General features: G+C 35.2%; 3 protein-coding genes across 4 annotated transcripts; all 3 read right to left on the bottom strand.

The window, feature by feature from the left end:
- Window positions 1-1679: 1679 nt before the first annotated feature.
- On the bottom strand, window positions 1680-2962 carry LOC110669046 (probable carboxylesterase 8). The gene has a single exon (XM_021830500.2). It carries the CDS (start codon window positions 2896-2898, stop codon window positions 1930-1932), a length of 969 nt encoding a protein of 322 aa, XP_021686192.1. The 5' UTR covers window positions 2899-2962; the 3' UTR covers window positions 1680-1929.
- Window positions 2963-7130: 4168 nt separating this feature from the next.
- LOC110669073 (receptor-like serine/threonine-protein kinase At2g45590) lies at window positions 7131-9700 on the bottom strand. The gene has a single exon (XM_021830553.2). The coding sequence runs from the start codon at window positions 9474-9476 to the stop codon at window positions 7455-7457; it is 2022 nt and encodes a 673-aa protein (XP_021686245.2). The 5' UTR covers window positions 9477-9700; the 3' UTR covers window positions 7131-7454.
- Window positions 9701-12934: 3234 nt separating this feature from the next.
- LOC110669067 (calcium-dependent lipid-binding protein) lies at window positions 12935-25003 on the bottom strand. Of its 2 annotated transcripts, none has more exons than XM_058142499.1 (12): window positions 24503-25003; window positions 24281-24414; window positions 22633-22734; window positions 22030-22080; window positions 16716-16836; window positions 16259-16380; window positions 16053-16151; window positions 15040-15120; window positions 14855-14940; window positions 14294-14519; window positions 13867-14031; window positions 12935-13723 (listed from the first exon to the last, which is right to left on the bottom strand). In XM_058142499.1, the coding sequence occupies exons 2-12, from the start codon at window positions 24383-24385 to the stop codon at window positions 13229-13231; spliced, it is 1653 nt and encodes a 550-aa protein (XP_057998482.1). In that variant the 5' UTR covers window positions 24386-24414; window positions 24503-25003; the 3' UTR covers window positions 12935-13228. The 2 variants fall into 2 exon arrangements, with proteins under 2 accessions (XP_057998482.1, XP_057998485.1); XM_058142502.1 differs by having other exon boundaries at window positions 12935-13639; window positions 24503-24998.
- Window positions 25004-26019: the final 1016 nt, after the last annotated feature.

Raw genomic sequence — 26019 nt, forward strand, 5'->3', positions numbered from 1 at the left:
TTTTTATTGAATTATAAATAAATTCAAACACTCATTATTTTTTTTAATGATAAGTGATCTTTATTTTATCAGGATAAATTATTCAAAAGGTCTGTAATTGTATATTTTCGTCCACACTATAATTAATCAACACTGCAAATAAACAAAAATTGATTAGTCTTTAACCAAATTGTCAAGGATCCACAAGCTCTACCCAAATTCCTGTTGCCTGTATCAATGGGTTCTTGCCAAAACCGATCACTAAGCATAGCTGCAGCGATCCCAGCTTCATCTTATGTGGCCCATTCAACAAGGGATTACAAAACCAGTGGTCGCGATCCATCCCTTTCGGCAATGCTTGCTCCCATATTAAATCCATTGCCGTCAACGGCAATATATGTCCGTCGCGCACACTATCTCCGATTCCGTCCTCTGTTTTCGTCCAAGTATCGGCTGGTTTATTATAAGCCCGTCAATCTCTAAAGCGTTCAAATCCACATCCTTTGCTCGCAACGCTGCATTAAACACAATATTCCCTCCACAGCCGCACCCATAAAGGAGACACCGCGAAAAGTCTCCAGAATCTTTAACCCACGCTCGCCCTCGGGCACGTGCTCCCCGTGTATAAGATTATCATGTGCATCCGTGCTTCTCTATATTATTTTTTTTTATATACCTATAAGATTTTTAACTTAAATTCAAATCAACATCAAATGAAATTAAAAAATATTAGTAATAATAATAAGAGAAGAAGGAAAAGCAAATTACAAAATAAATTATCTAATTTATAGAAAATGATTAAAGAAAACAAAATTTTATTTCTAAAATAAATTAAAAATAATTTTTAAATTCAACATTTTTTCTCTAAAAAGAAAATTATTTCAAAGCTTATTTTAAAATTAAGAAAAATTTTGGCTCACATTCATTTCATCATAAAACGAAAATGTAATATACAGTAATTTATATTTTTGTGTTTTAAATTAATAATAAATAAATTTAATTATATATATTTTTTAAATTAAAAGATTTTTATGAATTATATCATATTTATTAAATTTATTTACTTAAAAACCAAATTAAATATTAACCGCTCAAAAAAGAAAAAAAAAAAACTAGCATATTCAATGTTATCAAATTCTTCACCTCGGTAATATTCTTTAAAAAATCAATGTAAAAAAAAAAATGATGGGATAAAAATTGGCTGAAAATTCTTTGTGAAGCAACAGTTGGACAATGTAACTGGATCTAGTAAATCAAATTTGAATAGAAGTTCTTCAAATTGATTTTGGGATTTTCCTCTTTGCGCTGAATTTTTTCTGATGTAGGCCAAACACACCCTTAGTATTTCAACAGCAGCTAGAGTGGGTGACTGGGAAATTGGAACTCGAAATCTTGCCGATATGATAAAATCAACAAATCTTTCATATTTTTCTTTTTTTTTATTTCTTTGGAGGGCAGTGATCAGTCTCATCACTGTATTCAACTCTTGTTGAAAAATTTTTCATAATTTTTATATAATCTTTTTTTTTTCTAGTGATTTAAAAATATTAATAATTTTTTTTTAATTTTTATTCTTATTTCTATTAAATAAAATAAGTACTTTTAAAATTTCTTTCAATTACAAAATATACATAAAAGTGAACAGAGAGTGCAAAGGAGAAACATCTAAATACTTCACAAGGGAAAAGAAAGACAAAACATTTATGGCTACTCAATCCACACAAATATTTACTTCACCAGAAACTTGATAGTTACCCAATATTTAATATTTATGCTATAAAAACCCTTTTTTTTTCCTCTTCGAGAAAGCAAATTTTCATATTTGTACTACTCACCCAAAAAAGATACCTCTAATTTCTCACACGTTGTACATAATAATACTACTACTTAATACTTATTTGGAATAGAAAGAAACCCAGAAAGACGTGGAGAGAGTGATGAATAATCTCTCTAACATGCGCATGCACTATCAATAAAAACCTTAACATCATCAGAAGAAGATTTAGCCTTGGAAGGATCAAATAGCTCCACAGCATGGAAACCATCCTCAAAAAAAGCCGATTCCACTTTCACCCCTTTGGATTCCAGCTTCCTTACAAACTCTTTCTGCTTGTCAATCAGTGGGTCCCCTCCATACCCTCTAACGTAACTCATCGGAAGCCGTCCGATCTTCTCATCGTTTGACCCTTCGACCATCGGATTGCAGTACTCGTGATCACGATCAGTGTCTTTAGGTAATGCAAGGGACCACATGAGATCATTGGCTGGCAACGGCAAGATCTTATCGTTCATCAGCCTCATCTCTGATTCTGTCCTCAGGACCCCACTAAAATAGGGCACGTTCATTATTAAGCCTCTGATTTTAATAGGCGAAAGATCCAAATCTACTGCACGTAACCCTGCATGGTAAACTATATTGCCGCCAGCGCTACTGCCCATCAAGAAACACTTTGAGAAATCTCCATGTTCTTTCAACCAAGGATCACAGCCTTGGGTTCCTAGTGCTTGATCCCGGACCCACATGATAGAATCAATAGCGTCATCGTAGGCGGCCGGAAGGCGGTGTTCAGGAGAGAGGCGATAATGGACGGACAAGATCAAAGCTTGGAAATGGGACGCCATGTGATTGCAAGATTGGTGGAAAATGATAGAGGCAGGAGTGTAGAGGATAAAGCCACCTCCATGGTAGTAAATGATTAGAGGGAGCTTGGCGTCCGGTGGGGGGTGGAGAGGGCGAAAGATACGAATGTAGGTGTGGTTGGTGGGGTTGAGTGGGATATCCTTGGAGAGAGCGAGTTGGGGTGAGCTGGAATCAGTGAGTGGTTTGTCCACTGGAGGTACTTCAGGGAAATACTGAGGGTTTCTGAAGAGAGAACCATCTGGGTTTCTGGAAATTCTGAGGAACGAGTAAGGATCCATTATAGTGTTTGTTGTTGCAACACAGAGATGACGCTTGTTTAATAAATAGGCCAAGCAATTTATGTGTACAACCAAAAAAGTGGGTTTTGTGTGGCTGAAAATGGGCAAATGGATATGAATGGGCATTTAATTCTCACCGTTATAAACTTTAAAAAAATAATAAATTCTTATTTTAAATAAAATTGATATATCTATAAATAAAATAAAATAAATAATTATTTGAAAAAAAAAAGTGCTCCTCCAAGATAGAGAGGTTTAGGAATGGCAACAGAGCATATTGATAACGAGGACTGCTCTCCTGCCTTCACTCTACAATAGTTCGAGATGAAGCAAGGGGTAGGACAAGTTTGTTTGCAGAGAGTCTTCTTTTTATTCTTTTATTAATTTATTAATATATAATATAAATTTATTTATTAAAAATAAAATATAATTAAAAATATAAATTTTATACATTATTTTAAAGATATATTTTTATTTTTTTCTAAACTTATAATATAAATATATAAAAATAATTATTTTTAATAAAAAATAATAATATATTTCTATGTAGGGTGAATTACTTTTAAGTTAGTGAGAAAATCTTTTCGTCTCTACCAATATAAACTAGAGTCGGGACAGGGTCGGAGAAAATTAATTGGGTTTGGGACGAGGTGGAGCAGGTTACAAAGATTTGGGTTGGTGAGAAGGTCTTTATGTCCTCGCCCTGCATAAATCAAGAGCAGAAAAAATTAATTAGATTCGGGATGAGTCGAATCGGGTTTGAAAATTTTTACCATCCTTAATGAGGTTCGAATTCAACTCCTAGTTAGATTCATTTATAAAAAAATAAAAAAAAAACCCAAAATCATGTTAGTAAATTGAGTGTATTTTTGCAAGTTTATTCCATTTTTGAAATGTAAATATAATGTTAGTGGCTGTATAATTTGGTGGCATCGGAATTAATTAAATATAGCAGAATATCTAAAATCATGGGTCCGGAATAATGTCCACATTAATACACCGATCACAATCATTCTTATATGCATTACAGGTAGGCTGAGGCAGTTTCAGGCCTTCAACCGGATTAGAATCGGTCTAGGTGAAATTTGAAATTGGTCCAAATCAACGGTTTAAAGGTTTAAATCAGAATTAAATCATGGAAGCCAACTTTAATTGTTCCTATCCAAATCTTGAAACGAAATCAGACCGAAATTAGTAATTTGAATTGTGAGTTTTACTCCATTAAAAAAAAAATTTTTTGCTTATGAATTGAAATCAAAACCATTAAAAATTAGAACCAAAATTAGATTAGATCTGACTAAACCAGAAACAATTAAAACCAAACTAATCTGATCTAATTCCAATTCACTTTCTCCCCAGGATTTGAGTTTTCAATTTCAACGGCCTGGGTGGCCAGGCCTAAGTAGAGGAAACGAAGTCATGGACTACAACGGCCCAAGTGGCGTACAACAGTAATGAGCGATAGTACAGAGATGGAAAGGAAAGGATATTTATATCCGATACCATAGTTACAATTGACAAATACTACAGAGAGCTGGACTGGACCACACCACAGCGTGTCATAATGAATCTATCTGCCACCGACACCCTGCTTTCTCGGCTATTCCCTCCATTTTAAAATTTTAATTTTGTTAATTTTAAAATTAATAACTTTGATATCTGCACTTTTTTAATGCTCTCTATTTACTCATTATTACGATGTTAATTTTATTATTACATTTTAATCTTTAATTAGGGGCCATTAAAAATGTATTTAAATTTAAATTTAACATTATTTTATCATAAGAATTAGAAAACTATTAAATTAACTACATTTAAGATAAAACTTTTTCGAAAAACAACTTAAAAGCACGACAGATTCTAAGTGTAATTCACATAATCTCATTCAACAAAATAATTGGCCATTTTCTTTTAAAGTAGCTATGATTTACTACTGATTGGGGGAGCTCAGACATCCGAAATATTTCAGACCTTCGGATGCTATCACTTTTCTAGTTATATTTTTTATTATGCTCAGCCAAATCTTAGCTACACTGTATGGTTCACAATGGGAGGGAAGAAATATGGCAAATTGATCAATCCTAATTTAAACCAACCAATTGGTACGTTATTGTACTGCTCTGACATGTTATGGAAAGCTCGAAATACCAACAAAAAGGGTGGCTCTGCCTCTATACGGGTTTGGACAATTGATCAGATAGTTGGATTCTCAACCACTTGGAGAACAATTTACTGTATCATCATCATATGCGGAAGCGGCGAGTGACGACCTAAGAATTGAAGAATTGATTGACAAAAAAATAAAAAAGAAATTGAAGAATTGTGTCATTAAACTTGAAACGCTCCAAACGTTACAGCTATGCAAAGGACGCTTTTGATGATGGGGCCCTCTACAATAACTCACAAACTCAGCTAAATAAGTCAAGGGAAACACTGACCCGGTAGCTTCCTGGCGATGGTAAGGATGAGGCTACCAAAAATCTCACATTCATCACGCTTAAGGAATTACCCCAGATTTTAGCATTCATGTGATAAAGAAAGGGACAAGCCAATTTAAGCATGTAGGATATAGCCTCGTCTATTACAAGAAAAATAAATAAAAAGGGACAAACCTTAATGATAAAATCAGGGAACTCTTCACAGAATCAAACTTTTTGGTTAGCTGCTCTTAATAAATAGTTCGCATACAACGAATGAGTTATGAGCATCACAAGCCAACTTTTAATGAAACAGTTAAGCATACTGCATACTGGTGATTGTGTAACAGTGTTCACATATTAACATCATAATTCTGAGCCACTATCATGTAAATAAGCTAGCGAACATTACAGTTCATAATAGTGGCAATAATTCTCAATAAATGACGAAATATATGTCAACATGCCAATTCACTTGGAAAAGGTAATTCAAAGCAATATGAACAGAAACTATATGCCTCCTATTGCTAGTAATTAAGTGCAGAATCACATTTATTTAACTGAAAGAAGCATCAGATTCATAACATTAAATTCCAAGGCATCACAATAGACAAGTTATATATTGCGAGATACTCCAAAAATGGCAATAAATCTAAATTAAAGAAAGATTCCATTTCCATCATATAATGGAACTCTCAACACTTTTTACTATGTCTGAAATGGGAGAAGAAATGCTTTTTTTGGCATTTTCCTCACTGTAACTAAGCTACTCACAATGCCACTTAATTCATTTTTTTCTTTTCTCAAGATTTGCACTAATATTTTGGAAGCCATATAACCCATAAAAGCTTAAAAAGATATCATAATTCAACTGCATATGTGCTTGACAACAATGAAAAATCACTACTCCCAGAAGATAATAAATTCCAAGAATCTTCTGATTTTTTTTTTTGGTGATCATGTGGTTTGTTCAATGGATAGCTTCTAAAAGAACTTGCCATGAAGTTCAACAAAGAAATCCAATTTATGTCTATAATAGATGATTCTGAGGCCACAATGGTCCAAAAGTAAAAGATCCAAGACTTTCTATGGTAATGTAGGCAATGCTCTTAACAAGAGCAAGTAAAAATTTAGCAATGATAGAAACCATTAGCAGGTTGTGTCTAGTGCTATCATCTCACTAAGAAAGAAGAAAAATGTTTAAAGATGGACCACTAGTAATTGAACTTCATTTCAAGTTGATCAAGCTGATACTCCTACTAATATTCAGTACCATAGAATTTTCTGCTTAATAAATTAGGGGTGGGGTGATTTAAAGCATCTTAGAATAACAATACACATAGCATGCTAATTAATGTCACTTAGAGAATCTTGATTAAGTTGATTTCTAGGTTCATACCTGCATTGAATTTTGAATCCTACATGCAGCTGAAGACTTGAGTTGGCACCAGTAACTAATTGGATTGAAAATCCAACATTTTTTCCTCTTCTACTTGTCCACTCTGTTTTTAAAGGTTGTGCATAGACTTGTATGTGTGCAAGTGTGCACATGCAAATATATTTACAAGCAAAAAGATAGACTGGGCCAAGATGTGTTCTCCTGATTGAATTTCATGTTACTTGGCTCAAAAATAAGCCAACTTTTTTAAAAGACAGCAGACAACAAAAAAGGATATATCTACCATCTTCTGGGTCCCTATAGTTCCAAAAGTCACAAAGCAAACCGCTTACTTTAGCACAACCGGTGCTTCAGCACTTGGGGAAACTTGTTTGATTCAGAGCTTTATGGTGGGATCACCATTTGGAAAGTAAAAGCAAACTCAATACGTACATCTTTACATTTACCATTAATCCTGGGATTCCTAAAATTCAACAACTTGGAGCAGCAAAAGTCAAGTGTCACTCAGCCTATAATCATAACACTTAAGTCAAACAATGAAAACCGCATTTGTAGGCCCAAAGGAAACAACTAATGCCTAAGCAAAAAGAGGAAGGCCTCAAATGCATAAAAGATATGTAAGCTAATTTCCATTTTTGCACCAATTTCTACAAACACGGTAATTAGAAATGGCCTAAAACAGCTACAGCAGTACCCACCCTCCATTTAATTTACGAAATGATGTCATAAATCCAATAAACTCACCGGGCCTTCTTCCGGGACTTGAATGGAAAATTGGACGGCGGCGATGGTGAAAATTCAAATGGCAAGTGAGGTGGTTCTCTCTGACCACAAAGCATCCCCACAACTTCTTTCATGGTAGGCCGCTTGGTTGGTGACCTCTGCAAACAGAGTAGTGCAATTGTGATGCAAAGCAATGCCTGATCTTTATCCAATGAATGTACTAAAGGATCAACAAGATCCAAAAGTTTCCCATTGTATGCGAGTTGCCTAGCCCAAGAAATCAGATTAGCCCTCTCAAATTCCGACATTGGTGAAGCAGCTACTTGCAGGGGTCTCCGACCAGAAACCACAACTAGAAGCAGAACACCGAAGCTATAAACATCACACTTCTCCGATAACAGGCCACCACCGCCATACTCTGGAGCAATATAACAAACAGTTCCTCTCATACTAGGCGTGCTACTAACACCACCACTCTTCGGGATTTCTCCACTTACCCAATCCTGGCTACTTCTTCGCCCATTTTTCAATTCACCGCTGCACCCTTCCAACCACCAATCAATGCTGCCTCTGCTCCTTTTGCTCTTGCTTTTCTTTCTCTCTTGTACCACATCATCATCCTTCTGCCACCATGAGTCTCCCCCATTGCTCGAATTAAGTCCTCTTTTCTTCTTCTTCTTCTTTGTAAGCTCCTCGCAGAACTCTTCCTTCCACCACTCTCGTGGCTTTCTACTCTTTTCCTTGTTTTGCATTCTTTCCTCATCCAAAGATGCCCACCATTCCAATCTTTTCTTGCGCTTCTTCTTTGGCTCAATCGTCAAGCTTTTAGTTCTCAAAGGATTGTTTTCAACCGAGCTAGGAGAGGCAATCCATTCACTGCTGGGTCTCTCCTTCTTAATCTCACTCCCAATCCACTCCATCACATAATCCTTTACTCTCCCCGACTCTGACCCGCCTCCGTTGTCCTGTTTCCACCACCAATCTCTTTTAGACCCACCCTTCTTCCCTCCACTAACCAAATCCTTCCCACTATCAATACTAAGCTTGTCAAACCCAGCCTCCGAAACACTCCCTCCTTTATCCACTCCCATCTCCGGTGACATCGGATCAACCATCTCCGGTGAAGCATCTGAATCTAAAACCCTAACGGCAAAACTCTCAGGCGATCGATCAACGCCTACAGCAGTAGAACTATCTTCGTATCCAGTCACCACACTCTCTGTCTCCTCCAAAATTGACCCATTATCCTCAGCAACTACAAAAGCCTCCTTCTTCTCCACATCATTCTCCTCTGCCTTCAATCTTGCAAGTCCAAAATCACCAATTTTTGCATTAAAATCCGCGTCAAGTAATATGTTACTGGGTTTAATATCACCGTGAATCACAGGAGGATTACAGAAATGGTGTAGATATTCAAGTCCTTTGGCAACATCAGTTACCAAATCAAATCTTTTTCCCCAATTCATAAGTTCTTCACATTTCCGATCTAGCAAAGCTTCCTGGAGGCTCCGGTTCTCCATAAGCTCGTACACCAAAATGAGCTTCCGTCTGCGGCGGTCTGAGGAGAAACCCAAGAGAGGGACAATGAAAGGGGAGTGCAGAGAGGAGGCGAGAGAGAGCTCGTTGTGGAATTCACGCTCACCTTGGAGTGAGCCATTGGGGTCCATGAGCTTGACTGCTAACGGCTGGTTTGTTGAAGGAAGAATGGCTTTATAAACTGAGCCAAATCCGCCGTGGCCAAGCCGGTTGGAGGTAGAGAACGAAGCCGTGGCGCTCCGGAGCAGTGAATAGGAAAAGCGGTGACATTGCAGCTGCTGCTGGTGATGGTGATTGGGAGATTTAAGGTCAGATGGAGCTGTACGGTTGCGAGATAGTTTGCGGTAGAAAAAGAAAATGATGACAATGAAAGAGAACAGAGTAAAAGTCAGGGCTCCGGCGAGAATTGGAGGAAGAAGCTTCACATGGTGGTCGTGGTGGCGGCGGTTGGTGTTACTTAGCGGCGGCGAAGCGAGAAGGGATCTCAGTTGGCGAGATGGCATGGTAGTAAATAGAAGCGAAATGGAAGGAGTTATGAGGAAGTCATTAACAAAAATAGAAATAGCGTTTGAAGGTAGAAGGAGAAGATAATGAGGTAGGTGGTTGGTTAATGATTACTAACGTTTATCTCCTCCGCTCCCGACTCTGGTTATAAGCTGTGGGTGTTTCTTCAGCTATGTAGAAGAGGGCCAGTTTATTTCGGTTTTCCATTCTTGGGGGATAACGCTGGGTTGACAACGACGTCGTTAGATATCGATGCTTGTGGAACCAGTTGCTTTGACTTTTTTTATTTAACGTGGCTCCTCTTGGTTCGATGGTCATCATCTTAATCTAACTGTCATGTGATGTGAGTCGGATTTAAGCCTTGATCTAGTAGTAACCAGTAACCACACTACACTGAAGCTGAGAGGGTACCGAACACGCGCCATCTATTGGGCGTTAGATACACGAGAGATCGCGTGGATCTATGATCTCGAGGCTTCGCTTACTGTTTAACCACGTTGGTGGGGTCCATGAGTCTAAGAACTGTTTGGATAAGCAAATAGTCAGCAGAGAAATTCAATTTGGTTGCTATGAGGTACTGTACTTTGTGGTAGATGCAAATAATTAAATAAATAAATTATTTTACGAAAAAGAAAAAATAAATGAATAAAACTACCACAAAAATAAGTTGCATCGTTCACCGTAAATACATGCAAAGGTGTGTTTGGATTGTTTTATTTGTTTGTTTTATTCGTAATCGGTGACTTAGCGTGAGAAGAACGAGTAAAACAAATTGTGCCCTCGTGCTGCCTTCAACGGGCCTTTGACCTGTTGCGAATTTTGCTATTTCCTTTTCATAAGCCTTTTCAATTCGAAATGACCAAAACATCTCACAGCCATAAATGCTTCATTAATATTTTTATGTCAATTACGTTAACACTGTTAGTTTATGCTAATATATTAATATTATTAGCTAAGCTTCATTAGTATTTTTAATAATGTATGAATGATTTTATTATTAAATTAGTTTTTCAATTTTGTTTGTTAATCTCTATTCACAATTTTTTAATAAAAATTTTTATTAACACTAGTTTATTAAATTGTAATTTTATGAAAATAAATTTAATAATTATTCTTAATTAATAATTTTATAAAAAATTATTTTGATATATTATGCTACTAATTCACTCATCCATTAAATAATTAATTTGGTTTTTTTTTTCTAATAAATATATACAAACTCTAATTATAGTTATATTTGGAAATACAGCATAAAGAATGGTGAGAATGTGAAGGACAATTGAGTAATTCAATGGGTAGTTTTTGACTTTAGTGAGCCTCGAAAAAGGAATCTGATTATCTGACTACACATCTAAACAGAGAAAGCATTAACATATAGCTTTTTACCGCTTGCGTTTGCGAGGGAAGCAAGCAAGCCAGGGAATAAAACAGGAGAGAGACTGAGATCATGTGAGTCCCACCATCCCTCCCTCTCTCGTTACAAAGTCTTCCAACCCACGCTTGTCGGGGGAAACAGACCCGGACCCCTGATATTTCCCAGACTACTGCTATCATGATGTAAAAGAACAGGAAATAAGCTCAAATTTTTCCTCTATATGTTTTGAGAATGTGTAATTTAATTTAATTTTAATTTTAATTTAATTTAATTTTTTATTTTTAATTTAATTTTAAATTAATCTAATTAATATATACACGGTATTTTTTAATATTTTTATTTTTATTTTTATTTTTTAATGCTAAAATATTATTTTTATTTTTTTATAATTAATTAAATCAAATACTAAAAATAATATTATTTAATATTATTAATTAGAATGAAAGTATAAAAAATATTTTTATATTTACATTAATTAATTGCAAATAAATTAATTAAATTGAAAAATAATAAAAAATATTTTTGCTTTCATATAATTAATTAAAATTAAAAATTATTATTATTAATTTTAATTATTTAAAATAAAAAAATAATATTTTATATTTTCATTTTCTAAATTACAATTAGAAAATTATAATCAAATAAAATTAAAAATATAAAATATTTTTTTTCATATTATTAATTAATATTAAAAAGTTAAAAATAAAAAATAACAAATTATAATTTTTTAATTAACATTAAAAAATAATTAACTAAGTAATTAATATTACAAATATTAAAAAAAGCAACTCACACATCAAATGGTAAGTTACTTACACATTAAATCAATTTAAACAAAAATAAAATTACTAAATTAAATAAAAATTAAAAAATAGATTAAATTAAATTTTCCTATAAAATACAGAGAAACAAATTGAACTTATTTTCTAAAAGAATATGCTAGTTTTTTATTAAATAAAAAAAAACTCTGGTCTGACCTTAGTCTTAGACCCTTAATAATAATAATAATAATAAATAAAAGAAGTTGAGAATACAGAGAGTATCCAAATATTCTGTGAAAGATTAGCGCATGATACTACCATCAGCAGTGTCTCTTTACGCTTGAAGACAAAAGGCCTTGGAAGGCTAGGCTTGTTTTTGCCAATCTCATACACAATATGGATCCCTGCGATGCCAGGTTGGTTATTCAGGTATGTTAAATTTTCAATTTCACCGGTCCGATTGGCATTCTTTCAAAAAAAAAAAAAAAAAAAAATTCACGCGACCAACTTCTTGATTTGGATGAGCACACCACTCATCAGAGTCCCAAGTCAAGTATGGATCCTATGAGTGATGTGACCTCTTTCTCATCTCTACGCTACCAGAATCAATGAATGTTATGCTCAAATAGCTATACGGCATGTCGTACCCCCTATAATATCACGCAACGTTTCGCCAAGAGGATTCATGATTTGATCCTAAAGGCCTTAGGAAAACTGGAACAGATCAGTCCAAAAGCTCCTAGGTTGGGCCCAGAAGATTCGAATCAGGCCCATTTTGGATTCTTTTAGCAAACCCTAAGTACGAGTGAATACTATTTAATTTAAACCGAATAAATCGAACCAAACCACCTTAATTCGATAAATCAGTTTGATTTTTAAAATAATTTAATTCAATTCAATTTAATTTTGTATTTTAAAAATTTTGATACCAAACTAAATAGTTTTATTGATTTTAAAATTAATTTATTTTTATAAAAAATTTATGAATTATATAAAATTTTTTATATATAAATTATTTAATTACATTAATTAATAATTATTAAATTCAAATCAAAATCAAATCAAATAACTTGAAAATCAGGTCTAAATTAAAAAATAATCAAAACTCAAAAACGAATCAATATAAACCAAACTGAACTAAAAGCGATTCGATTCAATTTGATTTTTTATTCATTTCAGTTCAATTCGATTTTTAAAATATAGTAATTTGATTAATTCGATTTTGATAATTCAATTCAATTCGATTCGATTTGAACCGAATGCTCAGCCCTTCCCAAGTTAGTTCTTCCCAGGTTAGTTCTTTAGGAAATGGGAGAAAAAATATTACAAAAGATTCAATAATCATCTATCAGACAGGTACCCACAATGAAAGGAGAATCACGTTATTTGTACACATGTATAAGTCTGCTATGAACTCGCGTATGGTAGAACATAAATTGGACCACGAAGATACAGTTGGAACCAAGTATGGAGAATAAACAATAACTGCGCTGATTAACATAAAGAACAATAATGGAGAAAACACGATGACACGAGCGTGCAAAATAAGTACTCTCACCCTTTAGTCATGGGAATGCAAGCCAAGGCCTAATTCACACAGTATCCTGCAGTTGCACTACAGAGGCTTCGCCCCACCATTTTCTTGCACGCTATTGACTGGAGTTGTGGAGCCACTTCTCTTGCTGGATTGCCCAGTGAGTGACCTGCCCATGAACTTTCCAGCTTTACTTAGGCCACTGCCAACAGCTCCAATGCCGCTGCCCACAATGCCAACTCCAGCTCCAATGCCGCTGCCCACGATGCCAACTCCAGCTCCAACCCCAGTTCCCACGAGCCCAACTCCAGCACCAATACCAGTACCCACCATTCCAACACCTGAACCCACCAGTGACACAGCTCCATCAAGTGCATCCATTGTGCTCCCTATAACTCCTGCTTCTTTTAGCTTCTTTCTTGCTTCTAGGATCCTCTTCTCTTCTTCCAAAGCAATCAATTGCTCCTCTTTGTTAAATTCATGGTACAAAACCTGCAAGTCCAATCTAAGTATGTAACCCCAACACACAGCCGTGGGAGGGGGGAGAGAGAGAGAGAGAACCAATGTACTAATATCCTATGGATGATGATGTGACAGAAAACAATGGAAAAATTTACATGGAAATTCATAGTGTTAGATTTTCTCACGAATAACTGTAATAGTCGAAGCAGAGTGTATTGAGCGCAAAAACAACAAAATATGATTGTTTATATGTTTACCTTAATTGTAAGAGTTCCTCTATCCTTCTTATCCTTGATCTTCAACATGTCAAGAGATGGTAGCAGTCTTAACTCCATTTCTTTCGAAGTTTCTGCTTCCAGCTCAATTAAAGGCACTTTTGTTATTCCCAATCTCTTGTCTTGCCCAATATCCTTATCAAAAACCTGTTGGAAGAGTTTCATCACATTGTTTGCATATGGGTAATCACTCTACCATACTCTTTACTAAAACATCAATTACATAAAATCATAAACAATCTATCTCCTTTTCCATGAAACAAATGGATCCTTGAGGTGGAGTTTTGTCATCATGTACACGAAATAAAGATAAAAAAAGCATCCACTAGCATGTACACAAGCATCATAGTTAGGCAAAATAGCATAGAAGGAGCAGAAAAGGATGAAAGAGTATAAGCAAATTAAAAACCTCAAGAATAAGTGACTGAGTCTCCTTGTCTTCAGCAATCAACTCGAATGTTTTATCCCAAACAGGATTGAGGTTGTTCTCAACAACATTTGATTTAACCTTGAATACCGGCCGAATATATAAAACTACGTAGGGATCAGATTTTCCAATCATTTCCATGTTCTTCAACTCATTTGCTTTCACTACAGTCACTGTAAGCTTTCCTTGTGGTTTAAGCTCCAATTCACTGCATAAAATCCCCCACCCCCCATCCACCCAAAAAGGGAAAAAAAGTTTAACATTTATGTGATGGAATCAGACATTCAACTGGTAGTATAAACCTGGTACTACAAAACTCTTTTATATGTAACATATCCAGTATATCAAAGTGGCAGCATTTTCTGCCAATTAGCATCAAGTTAGAACTACAAGAACCTTTTGAGCATGAGCATGCTGAATTACGAAGTGACCAATACATATGAAATATAAGTGAACATAATGAAGAATTTGGGCAGTAGTAAATTGTAATAGAATGTAATAATTTCTGAAACTGAGCACAAAAATCATAAGGTTCATTATAACCTTGTATCAACAGGTACACCACCAATTGGAACAACAATCCTGTGAGGCCATTGAAGCATATCTGTGACAATTGAATGCACAGTGTCCTACAAAATTTTGGTAAACAACACAATGATAAGAAACCCAAATCAATAAGGAAACATAAAGGGAAAAGGAACTGCTCAGATGCTAAAAAGAAAACTCACATCAATCATATCTGATAGTCCAGGAATGGCTGTTAAGCTTCCACCAACAGCTTTCAAAACGTAATCAATTTTAGGCTTTGGCTGATTCATGCATCAATAATTGATCATTTCAAAAACAATTGTAACTGGTAACAATGTGTACAATCATTTAATATATGTCTCATCCAACTCATAGTGTACTCAACTTTTTCTCCAACTCAAAGATGTATAAGTATAATCAAATGATACAAAAAGTAACTCGAGACATTATAAAAACTTGAAATGAAAGAGAAGCCTTCTATTTTGTTTCCAATTATCCAATTCATCCATGACCACTTAGGTCAAAGCAAAATTGAGAAAGCAAACAATAATCACATTTGCATAGGAAGTATCAACAACAGCAACTCCCTACTAATTTGGATGTGTCTCTAGCTGTCTATGGCTTTGCAGATTTGTGTTGTATGCTGAGAGAACCTCAAAGGTCCACTAAGAAAAACACTTGTTTGCATAATTGTTGTAAATGAAGAAAAAAAGAAAGCTGAAATCTTTCATGTCATAGGAATACAATAAGGAAACTAAGCATCACAAAAAATCAATGCAAACAGAATGAGACCTTAATTTCTCCCATCTGTCTCTGCTTCTACAAAATCCTCAACTTCTATACAACAACAATATGGCAGACCCTAGCAATCTAACTTCAACCATATTGCATAAACACATTTCTCATCAATAGATATCATTTCAAAGGGAGACCCTAACAATTTGAACTTGGATATCCAAACAGGAAGTCTTAGATTTAAATCCCACTGGGATGACATGAGACAGTTTTATCAAATGAGAGGAATCCCTTATCATGCGGCTCAAGGCCTAGTAGACTATAGATATTAGATTGAGCAGAGAGAGAGAGAGAGATCATGTGTATTGCGCAAAATTGAATGAAAACATCAAGTTCAACACCCATACAGCAAAACTATTAAGCATATTAGATATAAAATAGAGTTTTGGAAAGCACCAAGAGACTTTTCAAGATATACCTCAGAAAGTAGAGCCACAACAACAGCAGAAATACATGGTATCTCCTCAGCAAGTTGGAAGATAACCCGAATAACAGTATAAACTTCAAGGTCTTTCAACTGTATCACAATGCACCATGGGAACATTGAGATAAATATTCTCATGAAAGATTCAAGTGAATTAAGCAAAATAAACATATTTTTTTCAAAGTCATTCATGTACAAACCTGAATGGGTATAGAAGCAACAAGTGCAGCTTCAACACCTAAAATGATACTAGGATCACCGCCCCATCGGAAATCAATATCCATAGTTATTTGACCCTTCTTAAGACTCTGAACACGAATACCTGCATTAACTAAGTAATTAAGCACAAATATATATACAAAGAAATGAGAAATGCACCTCAATGCCAATGTAACAAGTGTGACTAATAAATAACAATATCCTTCTGAACATGCATTCACTTTCCTTGTGTTTGAACATGTGCATGCATGTGTATGAGGATGATTTTCCCCTACTTATTTTCTATGGCATTACACAACTATTGAATGCCATCAAAATCAAGAAAAGTATTGCCGAATTAATTACCAGATATCTGAAAGACATAACACCACAGCAATAAAGAAAAGAAGGAGCAGTATAAAAAAATATCTGAGTGAAGGACTATCTATTTATTCGCACCTTCAATCTTGGGTGGCACAGTTCCAAGAGAAAATTTGTTAAACTTTAATGATGTAATCCCTGGTGGTCGATAGTCTTCCAATAATGGTTCAACAGATTCCTTAACCACCATTGTAGCTGCCTGTATACAAATTACAAACACATCCAACAATCTTGACTTAATATTTAGGAAAATAAAACTTGCTTTATAGACCCAGTAAAGTTTTTTGAAATCTTTAACCTACACTCATCTACCAAAAAAAAAAAAACCTACAAAAAAAATCATCCACTACCCCTATCCTCCCTGTCATCATCTTCCTTTGCCAATAAGCTTTATTTCAAGAGACAGAAAAAAATATGGAATTTAATAATGGCTAAACTTTTGTTTGAATATGAACAATATCTACCTTTATGTTGGACAAAAACAAACAATCCTACCAGCAACAAAGTTATCTCACAAAATTTTGCCTATTCACATCTAATTGTATACTAAAGTAAGTGATAAGAAAAGCAATGGCTAAACTTTTGTTTGAATATGAACAATATTGTAAAGTTACAGTAGCTATCTCTCGAAATTGAGAGAGTTTAGAGAGGAAAGAGAGTTGGGGATGAGAGAAGAAATCAGAATATGGGATGAGAAGAGAAAGAGAAAGAGAAAAGAGAGAGGAAAAGAGTTAGAGAGAAAGAGAGCATTCTTTATCAATTCTCTTGAATGAATCCTCAATACAAGCATTTCTCCCTTTATAAGCAGTCATCAGTAACTGCTTCCGTAACAGCATAACAGTTATGTTATTTTTCCCTCCAAAACTACAATCAGTTATTTCCCTCCAATTTCAACTAACAGTTTTCAACTCAACTCAACTAAGCCTTTATCCCAAAAATTTGGGGTCGGCTATATGGATTCGCTTTCTTCACTCTGAACGATTTTGGGTTAAATCCTCAGAAATATGTAATGCTTCTAGGTCATATTGTACTACTCTCCTCCAAGTCAATTTAGGTCTACCCCTTTTTTTCTTTCTATCATCTAACCTAATGTGCTCTACTTGTCTAACTGGAGCCTCCGTATGTCTACGCTTCACATGACCAAACCACCTCAATCTCCCTTCTCTCAACTTATCTTCAATTGGCACCACTCCTACCTTTTCTCTAATACTCTCATTACAGACTTTATCTAGTCTAGTATGGCCACTCATCCACCTTAACATTCTCATCTCTGCAACTCTTATCTTAGATGCATACGACTCTTTCAGTGCCCAACACTCACTACCATATAACATAGCCGGTCGTATGGCTGTACGGTAAAATTTTCCTTTCAATTTCTTGGGAATCTTACGGTCACATAAAACTCCCGTGGCACGTCTCCACTTCAACCATCCGGCTTTAATCCTATGACTAACATCCTCCTCACATCCCCCATCTACTTGAAGGACTGAGCCTAGATATTTAAAGTGATTACTTTGGGACAGTACCACTCCATTCAAACTAACTCCTTCTCTATCACCAGTTTGGCCTTCACTAAACTTGCAATGCATGTATTCTATCTTCGTTCTACTTAACTTAAAACCCTTTGACTCTAGAGTACTTCTCCAAAGTTCTAGCTTTCCATTGACTCCTTCTCGTGTCTCATCTATCAAAACAATATCATCCGCAAACATCATGCACCAAGGAATACTCTCTTGTATATGTTTCGTCAGTTCATCTAAAACTAATGTAAAAAGGTAAGGGCTTATGGCTGATCCTTGGTGTAATCCAATTGAGATCGGAAAACACCTCTAATTTCTAACACCTCTAACATTTCTTCTCCTCTTCCTATAATATGTAACAACACCTTTTAATTGCAAATCAGTATGCAATCTTTGCTCAAGAAGGTGTTTTATACTCTCATGATCAGTTTTAATAAAGAATGGCCCTTGCTCCAAGTAATGTCTCCATTTGGTATCAGCAAAAGTGATGGCTAGAAGCTCGCTTTCATACACTAATAAGGCCTGAGTTCTAGGCCCAAAAGCCTTTGAAATGTATGCTATGGGATGTCCTTCTTGTTGCAAAACAGCCCCCATACCTGTCCCACTAGCATTTATTTCAATGGTGAAAGGCTTAGAAAAATTTGGCATGGCCAAAACTGGAGCTTGAGACATTACTGCCCTTAAGTGCTCAAAGGTTGACTGAGCCTTATCATACCATTGAAATGCATCTTTCTTCAGCAAGTCTATCAATGGCTTACTGATGAGGCCATAATGATGAATGAACTTCCTGTAGTACCTTGTCAATCTCAAAAAACTTCTTAATTCTTTGACATTCTTAGGTGTTGGCCAAGACACCATGGCCTGAATCTTGGCAGGATTAGTGGCCACCCCTTTGCCAGAAATGATGTGGCCTAAGTAATCTCAAGCTTGCCAAAAAAACACTTGGAAAGCTTAGCATATAATTGTTGCTGCTGTAACACCTTAAACACTTGTTCCAAATGCTGCAAATGTTTCTCCAAGGTGGCACCATATATAAGAATGTCATCAAACAACACCAACACAAACTTCCTTAAGAGTGGCTGGAAGATATGATTCATTAATGCCTAAAATGTTGGTGAGGCATTTGTTAAGCTTGACTTGACGATAGCCAGCTTTTAAATCTATATTGGAGAAATATTTTGCACTATGTAGCTCATCCAAGAGATCATCTATAATGGGAATGGGAAATTTATCTTCACTGTAATGTCATTGAGCCTTCTGTAATCAATACAGAATCTCCATGTGCCAACCTTCTTTTTGAACAGCAAAACGGGGAAAGCGTAAGGGCTGGTACTTGGTTGAATTACTCCATTTTTCAACATCTCATTCACTAGCTTCTTTATCTCAACTTTTTGGAAGTGTGGATACCTGTAAAGCCTAACATTAACAGGCTGTGCTCGAGGAATCAAAGGGCTGGAATGATTGTGGCTTCTAAAGGGTGGTAATCCTTAGAATCTCCAAAAATGCTCCCATAATTGCTCAATAATAACTCTAGATCTACTGAATAAGCACTGAGATTGTTAGAAAATGACTCACTGATTTCCTCTTTGCTCTGCAACTGTACACAAAAGATTGAAGTTTGAAAATCTACTCCATTCCTATGCATAAGCTGCTGCCCATCTACACAATTCAGCAATTTGGGCTGAGATTCCACATTAGTAACACCCTCCAAAACTACTTGTTTCCCTGCTTGTTGGAAGCTAATCTTGGAATTCTTAAAGTCAAAGAGAATTGAATTGAAAGTACTCATCCAATCTACCCCCAGAATCATATCAAAACTGCCTAATTCTAACAGTATGAAATCAAAATTGAAGGAATATTGATTAATTTTCCAAGTGAAAGCAGGACACACACTGCTAGTAGTTACCTTCCTCCCATCAGCTACTGTGACAACGATTGCAGAGGCATTAACCAAAGGAAGCTTCAGTTCCTTTGCTACTTTCATGTTCAAGAAACTGTGGGTACTCCCACTGTCAACCAAGATAAGTGACTCCCTGTTTTAATGCTTCCCTACTACTCTTATTGTCTAAACTCCCCGACCACCTTCAATGGCATTGATTGAAATAGTCATCTCATCTTGTGGTGCAGGTAATTCCTCCTCAGCATTTTCTTCACCATTCAACTGAAAGGCAGCATCTCCATTCTCCTCCATTTGAAGAGACATTAGGGTTTTCTGCTTACAAACATGTCCAGGGAAGTACTTTTCTGCACATTTAAAACAAGGTCTTGGTTGTCTAATGGTGTTTGAATTGGCATTGACACTGATATTTGGCTTATTAATAGACTGATTCATAGAAGCTTGGCTGGCTGTTTGAGTGGGTTTTGGTATGGTGATGGGTGCTTTCAGATTTGTTACTGCCTCAGAATTTGATGACTTGGATCTATAAGAAGGATTGCCAGTGGTTGGAATTGCTTTGTATGCAGAGAAATGACTGTAAGAAGTAGATCTATAACTTAACTGATAGGGTTTAGGGTTGGAATTAAGTTTCTTGCTGCAATTAATAAATTGCTCTTGAAACTTAGCAATCTCAAAGGCTTGAGCCATTGTAGAGGGTTTGTGCATTCTCACCACAGGCCTAATATCGTCTTTCAATCCTCCAATGAAGATAGAAATGAAATATGCCTCTCCAAGATTAGGCATTACCCTCTCCAATCTAATTTTGGTATCTTCAAACCTATCTTGAAACTCCTCCACACTATTTTCTTGCCTTAACTTCATCATTTCTTCCACTACATCCTCAAGACCCTCTTCACCAAATCTTGCACACAAATCCCTTTCAAAATTTTTCCAAGAATGTTCCCCATCACTCCTAATCCAGTTATGATACCATGCATTTGCCCTATCCACCAAAAATAAACTAGCCAACGCCATTCTTTGATCACTAGAAACCCATACACTTCAAAGTATTTGATATACTTCCTTACCCAAGCCTTAGGTTCCTTCCCCTCAAAAGTAATCAACTTAACTTTGGGTAAAATCTTGGACATACCTTCTGATGTGTCACCTTCACTACCATTCAAATTCTGCTTTGGAGCTCCTCCAAGAATGCCCTTTCCACCAAGAGATCCCGTGGACTCTTCTTGATTGTTTTCCTTGTTTTTCTTTTCCTTGTTTTTCTCAGCAGAATTGTCTTTCCTCATGGCCCTTAACTCTTACAGAACCATAGCCATTTGCTGCGACAATTCCTCATGCTTCTTCCTTGTTTCCTCTTGCAAAACCCTAACTTGATCTTCCAATTCAGTGATCCTGGTTGAATCTTGAGCAATTGCTCCTGATCAAGTCATCCTTGCGACACCCAAGAATCAGAAATCCAGTAATGCCCACCCCGGAATTTGGCTCTGATACCAAATTGTAAAGTTACAGCAGCTATCCCTCAAAATTGAGAGAGTTTAGAGAGGAAAGAGAGTTTGGGATGAGAGAAGAAATCAAAATATGGGATGAGAAGAGAAAGAGAAAAGAGAGAGGAAAAGAGTTAAGAGAGAAAAAGAGCATTCTTTATTGATTCTCTTGAATGAATCCTCAATACAAGCATTTCTCCCTTTATAAGCAGTCACTAGTAACTGCTTCCATAACAGCATAACAGTTCTGTTATTTTTCCCTCCAAAACTACAATCAGTTATTTCCCTCCAATTTCAACTAATAGTCTTCAATTACAATTAATTCCCAACACCTCTAACATTTCTTCTCCTCTTCCTATAATATGTAACAAATATCTACCTTTATCTTGGAAAAAAACAAAGAATCCTACCAGCAACAAAGTTATCTCACAAAATTTTGCCTATTCACATCTAATTGTATACTAAAGTAAGTGATAAGAAAAGCAAAAGCTTACGTCTGCAATGAATGGCCATAATTTGCTCAATTGCTTGTTCAGCCATTTCACCTAGCAAAATGCAACAAGGTATAACATGATAAATTAGACCATGAACATGACAAAGAAAATGGCAAGCCAGATCCAATCACATAAAAAGTTGCTTTTCTGACATAGAGCATAACATCTTCAGAATTCATAAAACAAATTACCAGTTTCAAAAATAATACATTATATATAAACTTATATCTAACTGTCGAGGACAATTTGGTAAAGCAAACTGATGAGTTGATAGACATTAGATAAAATAAAATGCTAGGTATTGTTAAAATCTAAATCTCAACATATAGAAGGTGCATATTAAGAAACTTAGAAGTTTTACAGCCAACTATGCTGTAACTTTCTGAAAAACAAGAAAAAGAACCAATAAAACCATCGTGTTTTATATTGCAAGGATCACAACTCATTGTTTATTATAAAAAATTCTAAAGCTCATGTTTTAAGTAACATGAACATTTACATTAGTCTGGGAAACCAAAGACCCACATGCCAGCATACAAAGGAAAGCTAAGGATTTCTGTAATGTGCTTAATAACTTAAACATCATAAAAGTAAAAGGCAGACCTGCTCAAAGGCAGGAAATGATATCCATTCAGGAAAATTATCACCACATATTTTCTTCAAATCATCCCTGTTTAGGGACCCAAGAAGTTTTATATCAACTGCCTGCAGAGGAAAACTGATACAGTGAATAATAGGTATTCAAAAAGTCGAAAAAAATTTCAATAGTTCATATATGTAAGAAAAGGCAATTTCAAAGAATAGGGCTGAAAAACCACAAATATCAGAGCATGAATCTGATACTAATCAACATTTCTATGAAGTATGAACACAATTCATCAGAAAATAAGCATAACCCAGCTGTAGGATATGATGAACATGAGTCAATACATATTTATTACCTTGTACTCTAATTTAATAACTAAATGTGCTTCCAAGGCTTGCAAGTTATAAAAATAGAAGTACTCTTAATTTTTTGGCAATATTTTCGGTGTATAGGAAAAAGCCCTTCGGTTCGCACAAATATTACACTCCTACTAAAATACCCCTCTATCAATTTGTAAAAAATCCCTTCTAATGTAGAAGCCTTCTTATCTGAAATCTTCATCATCAAAAGAGAGCTTCAAGTCACCATAAAATTACATAGTTATGTGGAAGTAAGAACCCCAGATAAGGCAAGTTCGCACTACAGCTTCAAGATATTGTATACTTAAGCTGGTGATCTTGTGACTCAAAAATATGAGAAAACAGTCACCAGATATCAAGTCAAAACAAAGACATTATAGTCATGAAAATTCTAAGCCCCCTAATACTGAATTCTTAAGAAGGAGTTGAGCTAGCCAATTAGCTGACCAACTCTTATAACAAACTATTAAAAGCCTTAACTGAGCAACTTGCGGACACTTTGAATCCAACAAAATTCAATTTTGGATATCTTACACTCCCGGATATACCAAACAATTGAACATAAAAAATAGACAAAAGGCCTAAAGTATGGGCTAATAATCATATAAGTCCTTAAAGTGTTTTAGGATCAAAACAAACCCTTCAAAATTTAAAAAAATCAAACAAGTCTTTCAAACTTTAAAAATAGATCAAATAAACCTTTTTACTACTTTGGGGACAAATAAGCCCTTTATCTTTTAAAAATAGACCAAAAAAAACTCTCATAAGCAATCTTGCGTATCTGTTTTGTAACATCTTATCTTGAGCAAATTGATAATTATTATTTGCTGAATGATTCAGAAACTTTTCATAAGCTTTTTGAATCATTTGGTAAAGAATAACTTATCAATTTGCATCACAGCAGATATCTACAGAATGTTGCAAACCATGTACGTAAGATTGCTGATGAGGTAAAGGCTTATTTGATCTAGTTTTAAAATCTTATTTGATATATTTTTTGGTTTTAGAGTTGAAGGGTTTAATTGGACCATTATGATTATTTGGCATAACCCTAAGAGCCAAAATAGTCCTTTTGCCCAGAAATAGGATTCTAGATTAGTTCTAACTACTATGTTGAAACTCGGATAACACAAATGTCCAAATTATAATGCTGAATGAAGGCAATACTAATCAAATTGAAGGCAATTCACAAGCAACGCGATAAGAGCAGTCTACAAACTCTTGAGATAAGTTCTGACTCATTAGATAAATTCAGCCAGGGAAAAAAAAGGAATTTGAAACAACTACAATCACAAAAATAGCGCACCTTGGCAACTCGCTTGGTGCTTCTATACCTCATCATGTGCTTCCAACCCGCCATCACCGCGATCCCAAAGATTATCCCCAGAAAGATCCCAGAAATCAGTCCCATTTTCCCAAGGAAAATAAGACAGAATTCTCCTGAGAAAAAGAGAAAATCAATCCATCAAAGAGAAAAACCAAAATTCCCATCAAAGAAAAGTCAAAAAAATAGAGAGACAACTCTTACAGTGAAATAGAAGAATGTGTAGAAGGAGAGAGAGATGAGGAAATTAATAATTAGGGATCAGTCTTAAGAGAGGGGGAAACGAAGGTATGAGTAAATGCTTTACGCTGTGCACAAAAGACTAGGAATTAAAAATCTAGAGTTTCTCTCTCTAAAAAGAAAGAATCGCTTTTCTCGCTCTAAAAGTCTCCATCGAACATTTGTGGTGGTGTGCAAGATTGGAAAGAAAAACGAAAAAGCATAGAAACAAGGGGTCGCGTAGGCCAGAGGAGAGGAGAGGAAGGTAGGAGATCTACTACTCTCTCTGCATTCAATTCAATGTTTTGTTTTTAATTGCACTCTTCTGTCCGTGTCTAATTTCATTGTATGTTCCGTTATTTTTCTCATTTGACTCTGTTTGGGCTACTTCGAGTTCCTGCTTCTGTTCATATTCTAGCTGTTTCCATTCTCCATTTGGATATTGCAATACATCGTTTTTTGTGTTCATAATTTACACGTTACAACTTGCAAGAAATGTTATATTTTTTTATATCTATTTTATGGTTGATTTTAACAGAAATTGAAAATCACATTAAAAATATTAAAAATATTATTAAATTAAAACTCATTAATTTAACTTTATATTATATAACAGACTACAATTAATTTTCTTAATTAAACTTAGGGGACCATGGATATAAAGCTGTGTCATTAAATTTTATATCACCTTGTCTTATTTGCACTGATTTTAGGTTTCAATCCAATTGCTATTAATTCAACGTCGGCAGCAACAGTAATTCTCCGTTCATGACGTGTCTTTTTCCAAAATATTAGCCAACCAACGAACCACAGCCTGTGACTTCCACGCACGGCTACCAGCCCATAGCTACCAATCTTTAAATTTCAAAATATTTTTATTATAAAAATCAATAAAATGTGATTTTAATAAAAATTTACACTTATTATACTAATTTGCATGTTAATTCAAACATTTTAATTTTGATAATTTAAGTTAATTTTTTTGAAACATGGTGCAATATTAAAAATGTAACTCTTTCCTTTATGCATATATTTTCCTTTTCATAGTGTGTTCCGTTAATTTCCCATTTTGTTCTGTCTGGGCGACTTAGAGTTCCTGCTCCTGTTAAGATTCTAGCTGTTTCCCTTATCGATTTGGATATTGCAATACAAAGTCGCTTTTCTAGTTCTTATCCTGCACGTTACAAGCATTGCCTTAAGGCTTAAGGTTTTTTTTATTGAAATTAAAATTTAAATGAAAAATTTAACTCAACTTAATTAAAATTGTCTAAAACCACATTTGTGAAATTGTCACTTACAATATTGATATCAATTTAGTACATTATCATCCAGAAAGCACATTAAAAATAAAAATAAAACATCTTTCATTTTTCAGGAATAAAACACTGACAGGAGTCCATTACAAAAAGAATCTGCAATGCGTACTGGAATATGATTATCCTTGGACCGTGGACGCCTAACACGTCCAAACGATCTCCTACTTGCCGACACATCCATCCGAA

This window comes from Hevea brasiliensis, chromosome 2 (genome assembly GCF_030052815.1).
Source record: "Hevea brasiliensis isolate MT/VB/25A 57/8 chromosome 2, ASM3005281v1, whole genome shotgun sequence".
In the NCBI taxonomy this organism is placed as follows: domain Eukaryota; kingdom Viridiplantae; phylum Streptophyta; class Magnoliopsida; order Malpighiales; family Euphorbiaceae; genus Hevea; species Hevea brasiliensis.